Raw genomic sequence first — 9,672 nt, 5'->3', positions numbered from 1 at the left:
ACCCCCCCCCCCCCTTTCCCCCCCCAGTTAACTCTACAAGCATCTGGGTACAAGAACACCCAAGCTCATTTTGTGGCCATCATGTCACACCTATTATTGGCATTAATCTTTGGGAATGCCCTGCTGTTAGTGGAAAGGTGTTTCCTTCCTATCTGCAGCTCACACAGCCTTACACAAGCAATAAAGCTGAACTGAATCATCACCTCTCTCCTCCCACATCTCTCTCCACTGCTACAACAATGCTTACTTGCTTCTCTAAGCTACACAGATTCCTTAAAGCTCAGTAGTAATTAGTTTTAAGAGTATTAAAGTTACTCTAGTAATACCAGAGAGATTTTTATTGGCTTTCCTGTTTTCCTTGAGGTTTCTGTACATCTCTTACTCGTCAAGATGATGAGTCAGTTCATAGCTAACAGGTCTAGTTAAAGCCTGGGGGGGAGCTGATTCATTTAGAAAGACAAGAAGTAATGGTTAGCTCTGAAGTTAGGAAACTCAAAACCCCCTCCAAGCAAACAAGTAGGTCAAGGAGAATACTCACAGTTCACCCTGCACAGCAAGTCATGGTTACATTGCCCAGTTTATGTCCCTAAATACCAACATCCTAAAGTGTTCATAGTTCTTAGCTGAGAATTAGTGTTGGATTTTTTACTCATTTAAATTATAAAACTGGAACCTGCAGCTCATATGCATGTTGATGGGGGAAAAAAAGGGGGAGTAAAATCTCTTCCGTAAGACCACAGGAAATGTTATTAGATGCATTTCAATGTCATATTTGATTTCTACATTGAAATCAACATTGCAAGGGAAAAAAACCCAACAGGGAATGATGTAAACCAGAAATATTCAGAAAGAGGAACCCAGTAACTAGATTATAGCAAAATATCTGCATTAAAGGGAAGATAGCAGTCTCATAATCAGACCATAAACTTGTAAGACATTCAGTAGAAAATGAAAAGCGCTCTCAATTTTGTTTTTATTCTGGGTGAACCACAGATCTTCAGGTTTGGGCATTGCATTTGGTACATAAATTAAAACACTCAGAATAAAGAAAGGTATTTGGTGTTTTCTAAAACATCAGGTTTAGCATGAAAGCTTCCTGAAAGACAAATTAGACTGCATGCATGTTTTGCTAGTAGAATTTTTGAAGTTTTTAATTCTGTAGTGAAAAACCTGTAGATTTGACTAAATCACTCACCTTATTCTAACTCTCCTCAAAACTACTTAACACTAAAAAGATGAACTACTGAAAGTGTAAATATATATATATTCATGTGAAAAACAAAGCTTCACAGGGTGTTTTTTAAGAGTTTATTTGTCAATAAAGGATCCCCTCTAATTCATGAGCAGAATAGCACACGGAAACCTTGTTTAACCATCTCTTCATGTTTCTACTGCAATTCACAGGCTGCAGCCATGGCTGCACTGAAAAACCAGAATATCTGAGAGAAGAAAGAGAAGTCTGTTCCAAGAAACACAAACTGCAAGAAACTTCATGTTTTCCCACAATATATTCAAGCTGTAATGAATTGCTATAAATCCTCAGAGTTGGACGTGAAGTAAGTTGAATTTAGGCATGTCCATATCTGGATAAAACTGCCCTATGCCATTAGTCAGCATTTTCCTAGCCCCTGACCCAGCCTGCCCTGGTTCTCAGATATTTACCTGTGCTAATGTCCTCAGCTATGTGGATTTCTTCAGCTTGCACAGGCTGATCCAACATCTCCACAAAACGTTCCTGGATTTCTCCAGCAGCCTCATCACCGAACTTATAATCACTGAGCATCACACTGGATCCAGCAACTGGGACAAACAGTCTCTGAGGCAAGACATGATATTCCCTCTCAAAATCTGAAAGGAAAGAGGGAGAAATACCATCCCAATAAAAGCCTTGACAGTTATGATAAGATTCCGCCATAATCTCTGAGCCTAAGATAAAGCCATTGCCAAAGAAGAGCTCAAGGTCTCTGTAAAAACCCTGCTTTCGGACATGCCTGGTTGAGTTGGCTGCTATTATATGGCTTGATGTCCTTACATTATTAATCTCTCCAGAAATACCCAAGGCAGTTCCAAAGCAGACCATAAAACGTTAAGAGGAGCTTTTCTCCTCTTTGGAATGACTTGCAGGAAGGCTCTGGGAGAGCCTGCAGGTAAGAGCTCCCCGAGGAGCAGGATTTCACCAGCACAAAGGATTGCAGAGGTGTCACACTCGGAGCCACGAAGTTCGGGTGCCACCTAGAGAGGGGACTCAGAACTACGTGCAATGGAAAATGCTCTCCCTACCGAAGATATTCCCATTGATTTGTCAATTAACTCCTTTTTGGTTCAAACACAACAAGACAACGACACCACTGCATTGAATTAAGTTTAAAGAGTCCCCAGCACGAGCTCAGAGATCTGGTCTCTACCAAGTTTTAACAGACTTCAATATTAATAGGAACACTATAGATGGATTTAAAGAATAAAAATAAAAATGTAAAGAGTGCAAGGTACAGCTGGAACTTCAGAGACAAGAATTTCAACTACAGAAGTTTTTAAAAAATCACAAAATTTCTGATGAGTGAGGAAGAAGCTGGAATTGCATTTTGTGGTCACAGGAACTGAACACAAACATGGTGTGAAAGCTGTGATGCCAAAGGACACAAACTTGACAAAAAATTTCCAGATTTAAGTCAAGGTTGACAAGCAGCAATTATACCTTTCACTTTTTACTCTGCTCTAACCAGACTGGAACTTCACTGTAACAGAATTTTCTACAACCACCAAAATTCACTGCAAATAGAAGCTGGTGATTTATTTTTTTTTTAATTTCTTACTTTTTTTCTGAGGTCCTTCATTTAAAATCAGATCTTCAAACAGTATTTCACACCGGTCACTCAATGTGTTTATTATGTCTCTTTTCAAAGCCTGCAAGGACACAATGAAATCATCAGAAATATCAAAGCCATTTGCAAAGCTTTTAACCAGGAAGGAATAACCAAAGAAGCCCCATATGTTTAACCCATGATGAAAGAACAGTTTTTTCCCAGAAAATAAAAACTAGTGTGAATTTTCAAATTAATAAATAATAATTTATAAATAAATAGAAGCTAACAGCAAAAGAATTGGCATCGAGGAGGAAAACCACAAAACAAAAATGAAAAGCTGAGGAAAGTTTTAGGATTGTTAGGATAAGAACTGACATAATCTAGCTATTTATCAGTAAAACCAAAAAAAAAAAATCACAATGCATTGACTCAGTAAGGGCAAAAAAATAAATCATTCAGCAAGTAAATCTCAATCTTACCTCTACAAATATAAAAATATAGTCTGCAACTTTTTCTTAATTTTAAGAGAATTCTTCAAAGCTTAATCCCTTTGACAGTTTGTGCAAAGATTCCCCAGAGCCCTGCCTTACCCACATCACACATATTGTCTAGAAGAGAAAAACTAACTGACCCCACATGGATGGTTTCTAAAATAAGCCCCCTGTCCAACATTTTCATCCCAGTTTAGACCATTCTGGCAAAGAAAAACCAGTATGGCAAGTCCCGTGTATTTCGGAAGAATGCTTCTGATGGACTAAGACCCTGCTCAGTACCTGAATGGCTTCTTTAACCTTGGGCTTGTTGTTATGGACGTAGGCCCTGCACTTGACAGCTCCCCGGAGGTTGATGGAGCCGCTGCACACCTGCACCGTCGCCGTGGACCTGGCGCTCGCGCCCTGGCACTGAGGAACAAACACAGCCACTTTTATCTCAGGCCCGGGCACTTGCAGCAGAGTCACTAAAAGCAGAACCAACAAATTAACAGCAGGTGTTTTGTTTACACACAACCTGCTTCCCTCAGCACGTATAACTAATTTTATTTTAGTTATTCGTTCGGTTAGGTAAGACTGAGAATCTCTTCTCCATTATGGAAAATGCATTTATCTCTCCAGGTGTTTCAAACACTTGTGTCTGTGAGATTTTAAAACTTTCCAGGCTTGTGGCAAATAACAGTATTGCAACTGATAAATCCTTCTCAGACATTTTTTAAACAATGAAGCTTTCATGTTTACTATAATCAGTGTAACCCAGGGTGTGCTGGGAGTCATCCCATCAGTCAGTACTAAATTATACACGTGGTCACACTGAGAGCTGCATCAAACAGTTGCCTAGAAATGCTCTCCCTAAATACCACAACAATGAGTGTGGCATGAAACACTCCAGGACAACACCTGGAAACAGGGAGATGCACAACTTCCACACCAACTGCACAAACCACTTCTGCCAAAAAAGTTTTCCTCTCCCTGCAGCAATTAACCTCAGTACAATAGACAGTAACAACATAGTAATAAAAGAAGCTGAGATACTCATGGAGTCTTTAAAATGGCACTGGATACATTTCTAGTTTTACTGAACACAACTTTGAGAAACCAGGAACTACCTGACAAAACATAGAAGGCTATGAAACAATGCCTGGACACATTTGGACTTCAGGACCTAGACTGGGGCACCAAATTCATGGTTCTTCACAGCTCTGGTAGAGAGGAAACTCCTGACATAGATCCAGCAGTTCCAGATGACGATTCAGCTCACAGGATCTGTGCCTTAATCCAGAGCTGGCAGCTGAGCTTCTGACAAAAGCACCCAAGTGAACGTCCAAGTTAGTCAGGGCAAGCTGTCAACTGAACTGTGGGGGTGACTCTGAACTTCAGATGCAAAGTCACTTGAAATCAATGTGCACAGGTATCTACAGGTATCCTACTACCAAAGGAATTAGTCACAGGCCTTCTTTTCCATAACCTGTTTTCCAGTATTTCAGCTATACTATGCAATTCATGGACAACACAAGAATTTCTAAAGGCACAAAATATGCAGATCTGTCAACAATCAGTTCCACATTCAATATGTGGGTAGGAAAAAAAAGTCTTAGGAATAAGTGAGAAGGATTTCTAGACAGTAATTCAGAACCTTGGTATTTTATCTTTTACTCTATTTTATAATATAAAGGCAAGCTTATACTTTGCAAACCACTAAAAACTTACCAGCTGTGTCAGAACCTTGACATCAGAAAACTGTGTGCTGGGCTGAGTATTTCCTCTTAGCTTTTTCTGAGGGAAAAAAAAATTCTTTGCGTCATGAAACAGGAAAGGAAAAGTCCCTGAGGCAGTCTCCTCACTATGGCATAGAGTGTACCCTAGTTTATAGACTTTAAGAGAGAAAAATAGCACTTAGAAACCAGCCACAAGAATAGAACTACAAAACTAAAAGGAGAGATGAATGCATCAGCCAGACGAGGTGACAGACACAGATCTCTGAAATGTCATCACCCACATTCACACCTCACTCGTGCTCTGTAATAGAAACATTTCAGTCACTTCACACATAATTACTGCATTCACACTGCCCGAGGAGGGAGAGGCAATCTCCAGGAATGGAGCTGGGAACAGGAGCAGTTCTGTGTATTGGTTACCTGGAACAGCCAATCAGATCAATAAATCTGCACAGGAGATATCTCAGTCAATACTTTGTCACACAGAGGTTCCAACCATACATCTATTAGAGCTCAATTCCTCGCTGTTTGGCACTCACCTGCCCTTCCAGCAGTTCTGTATCCTCATCTTTAACTTGGCCATTGATCAGAAAAACACTGTCTTCTATCTGTTTTGACCATCGGTTTAACCCATTCTTTAAAATAAGTGAAAACAAAAAAAAAATCACAAGAAAGAGGAAAGAATTTCACTAATGGGTTGGACAGTAACATGCTGAAAATTATAGCAATATGTGTTTTAATAGTTACTCTGGGAGAGTTTTAAAGTCTCTGAATAACCTATGTTTTTCCAAAGGTAAACCTTAAATGGATCACATTCAGAACAAATTAAGAGACAAGCATTGCAGAATACTGAAGTGCCACCTCAGGGATTTGGGGGTTGTAGAGACGGTTGCAACCCACTGAAAGTCAACTCATAGCAAAAGCATCCCATAGCCCTACTCTGATTGGGTGTAACATTTCACTAGGTGAGGCACCAGAGATGTTACCTGGGATACTCATGACAATTATTACATAATTTTGAACAAAGGAAACTTCTCACTGAGCACAGCAGAAGAGTTACATCTAAAAGAGGAATAATTGCTAAACATTCCCCACTGATTAGTCCTACTCCTCTCCTGCACTGTTCAACTCTCTCTCTCTTATTTAATTTTCAGCAGAGAAATGAGTGTCATTACTGGTGTGTAGGAACTGGTGCAGGCAGTGAGTTACCTTGGTATTCTTCTCCAGGTCGTGGTTGGGGGAAGTAGCAAGAAGTGGAATGTGGATGTTCACATCTACTGTGCAGCCCAAAGCTAACCAGGAAGCAGTCAGAGCACTCTGGTATTTCCAGTCTGCTGGTTTAGCTGAACTCTGAGAGCAGGAAGAACAAAGCCATAAAGCATCCATCCAAAGCACTGTACTGAGGCTCTTTTGGGTTTTAGCATTACTTGCCATGCATTAAAAGCTGCGTGTGGCACAGCAGGATGAGCTTACCTTTGGATCTTGCACATCGTAGGTTCGGCAAACTACTCTGTGCTACTTAAAGAAAAAGATCCAGTGAAAAGCAAGGGAACAATTAAGAACAATTCCCAATTAACTTTGCCCTCTACTAAACTTCCTTGCTGAGCTAATTTATGCTCTGGAGCAAGCTCTCGCCTTTCATCAGTGTAAAAAGAGGTGGGAAAACATTTTCCCGTAATCTCCAGCTACCCCGGTGATGCTGTGCATCTCTTACAAACAAATTAAGATCAACATGTATTGACAGGAGAAGCAGCAAGGCACCAATCTGCAATTTGTCCTCATCTCTCTCTCCTCTCAGAGAAAAATCCTTGCTTTCTCTCCTTGTATTATGTCATTACCAACAGCTCCTGCATTCTGCTGCAGCTCTAGTAGTGATCCCACAGGCCTGCTGCTCCCCCACTCCATGGAAGCACCGTTGGTAACAGCAATTCAAGAAGCCAAACAGTAATTTAGATGGGTTTTTTTCAATTTATGCAAATCAAGACTGACTGGGAAAGGTGTCATTTGATGCCATCACACAGACAGACCTCATAAGAAATGATGGAAATTTTGCAAGGACAAGAGGGTCAATAGTCTTAACCATGGCTAATCGGAAAACTTCATTATTTCAACTTAGCCATGTCTAGCTGAACTTAAACAGTCTCCTCCTCCATAATTCTCATTTATTCAGCAATAACTGGATAAAAGAGGTTGGGGTAGCAGCCTCAGTCAATAAACCTTGCTCATAAAGGATACTTTTTTGTAGCAGAACAGATTTGAAGAGCTGCTCTGTCTGAGACCTCCTCCTCAGCAAGTTTCCAAAGCCTTCTTTTACTCAAGGACTTTTCCACTGAGAAGATTAGCTAAAGACCAAAAAAATATTATGGATTTTTCCCACAAAAATATGCACTATAATTCCTGGAGAACAGTCTTGTACTAAAGTTTTAAGCCCAAGTGATATGAAAATTATGCATAAGAAGGAAACACAGCTTACACATCACCAAAACGTCACGTGAAAAGAACATTCAAGAGAGAGTCAGAGGCACTTTCCCCAAAGTGAAAGAGGCCTGTGAAATCTTAACTTAGCTCCCTTATAAACCAAAGCAAGCAGCACACACTCGCATCTCCAACCCATATGCTTTTGCCCCCACAGACATATTACAGTTTTATGCCTATCAGCTGGGTCAGGAAAGCTGTGCAAAATAGCTACTAATTATATAAACAAAAAACAAACCCAATTTTTAATTCAGTAATCACTGATCACCTGGACACCTTTTTCAGCCAGCTGCCAGTTTCATTAAGCACAACTGAGATGCAATTACACTGAACTGCCAAAATTGACTGTTGGATCTCAGGGTGCCAAACCTGCTCATGCTTAAATCACTCACCATGATTATGTTAGAAAAATGATAAAATGAACATACATCTTCACAACAGAAACTAAATATGGCAGTAGATACCCCAATAATGTAACAAAAATGCATTTTAAGTCTATCGGATAGTTCTGAGTATGTTTTAAATTTAATCCCACACTCCTGAGTCAAATGCACAAGTTCTAGACAAGATGTTTCTTTTAAAGAAATCAGAATTATAGATCTTTCACTACTGTAAACACCTCTAAAATGAGTGATTCATTCAGACAAGGAAAGCTAACATGTTAACATCACTAGCACCTGTGCCACAAGGATTTAATATAAACCTTCAGGATGCTTTCCTAAGCCAGACTGTCCACATTCAGTAAATACAGATAAACACAGTAAATAGAAATTCAGATTTACTACTGCAGTAACAAACAGGAGGTTAACAAATAGTGTCCCACAGGACAGAGATTTCTGAGGTTTCAGTCTCAAAACCACACATCAAAGCACAACATTTGTGAAATAAAGCAACAAAACAACTGTATTTTAGTCAAGTCAATGACAAGAAATTCCTCAGACACACAGCTGAAGATGCTGCTGTCCTTCCAGTTGGAACTCCGCTCACCTTGCGCAAAGCGTTTTGACCGTCTTTTGCCAGCTCTGGAGTTGCAACCATAAACACACCAAGAACCAGCAACCCTCCAGGGAGCATTCTGGACACCTTGGAAATGAAAATGAACATTTATTAATAGGAATTGGCAATCTAACAACCATGTAACTTGAGATATCAAAAACCACTGGTGAGACAAGTCCGCACCAAGAGCAGAAATTAACGAAGGGAGACTGGTTTTCACTTATAGGACTCTCTGCATGCAGGAGTACATCCTGCAAGTGTTCTCCCTTCAGCAACATCAAGTGTCCTTTCATCAAAAAACCTGAAAACAATACGGGGATTTCTGGTTTTAAACATCTGTGCCCAGCATGGTTAGGAAGGCTCTCTCACTTGGAGAAAAGGGCTTGACATGACACAAGTGCTGAGATACTTTGGGTCCGTCTTATTTCCCTCTTGTTCCTCCCACCCCTCTGTCACCTCCCAGGGTGAGCTCTCACCTGACTGGCGTGTGTGGTGATCCACTCCTCATCCAGGGATGCCAGCTTGGGAGGGCCCACGCTCTCCTCCTGCTGCTGCTCCTTCGGAGGGGTTCGCACAGCCCGAATGACATAGTCCCGTTGTGGGGAACACTTGCCAAAACATCAGCAGAAGCAAACACACCTTGAAACTGGTGAACAGGGGCTTCCCCAATTCACAGGAATGAATGGAAGGACAATGCCACACTTACCTGCCCTATCAACAGGCCAGTGACATATGGCTTCACCTTTGTGCTGAGCTCTGTCAGGTACTGCCCAATACCTTCCTCGACAAGGTAAGTTCTACCCATGGCTCCAGGTTTAAGTGAGGTGTTGTAGTTCCAACCTACAAAACACACAATGCATAAAGTGAAAAAAGGTACATACACTGCAATGGGTACAGGAGAACAAGTCTCACAAAGATCCTTTAGAATCGTTTGGACTGAAAAATCCCTGTAAGGTCATCGAGTCCAACCATTCCCCCAAGGCCACCACTGACCCATGTTCCCAAGGGCCACATCCACACAGCTTTCAAATTCCTCCAGGCATGGCAACTCCACCACTGCCCTGGGCAGCTCTCCCAGGCATGGACAGCCCCTTCAGTGAAGGAACTCTCCCAATGTCCAACTCGAACCTCCCGTGGCTCAACTTGAGGCCGTTCCCTCTCCTCCTGTCCCTGTTCCCTGCGAGCAGA

At 41.1% G+C, this 9,672-nt stretch overlaps 1 protein-coding gene across 4 annotated transcripts in view; it reads right to left on the bottom strand.

Moving 5' to 3' along the window:
- CUNH1orf27 (chromosome unknown C1orf27 homolog) overlaps positions 1–9,672 on the bottom strand; it is a 16,426-nt gene that overhangs the window by 5,555 nt on the left and 1,199 nt on the right. For all 4 annotated transcript variants that reach the window (XM_017736482.1, XM_017736483.1, XM_008635398.2 and 1 more), the window contains exons 2-12: positions 9,191–9,324; positions 8,961–9,092; positions 8,476–8,571; positions 7,249–7,355; positions 6,487–6,523; positions 6,223–6,363; positions 5,553–5,648; positions 5,006–5,071; positions 3,578–3,706; positions 2,814–2,904; positions 1,663–1,848 (exon numbers count right to left, since the gene is read on the bottom strand). In XM_017736482.1, the coding sequence (XP_017591971.1) occupies positions 1,663–1,848; positions 2,814–2,904; positions 3,578–3,706; positions 5,006–5,071; positions 5,553–5,648; positions 6,223–6,363; positions 6,487–6,523; positions 7,249–7,355; positions 8,476–8,571; positions 8,961–9,092; positions 9,191–9,289 (1,180 nt within the window). In that variant the 5' untranslated portion in view covers positions 9,290–9,324. The remainder of the gene's footprint in view (positions 1–1,662; positions 1,849–2,813; positions 2,905–3,577; positions 3,707–5,005; positions 5,072–5,552; positions 5,649–6,222; positions 6,364–6,486; positions 6,524–7,248; positions 7,356–8,475; positions 8,572–8,960; positions 9,093–9,190; positions 9,325–9,672) is intronic.

The sequence above is a fragment of the Corvus brachyrhynchos genome, unplaced genomic scaffold (genome assembly GCF_000691975.1).
Source record: "Corvus brachyrhynchos isolate BGI_N302 unplaced genomic scaffold, ASM69197v1 scaffold155, whole genome shotgun sequence".
Taxonomy (NCBI): domain Eukaryota; kingdom Metazoa; phylum Chordata; class Aves; order Passeriformes; family Corvidae; genus Corvus; species Corvus brachyrhynchos.
Note: the sequence above shows the minus strand (reverse complement) of the source record. Positions and strands in the feature narration are given on the sequence as shown.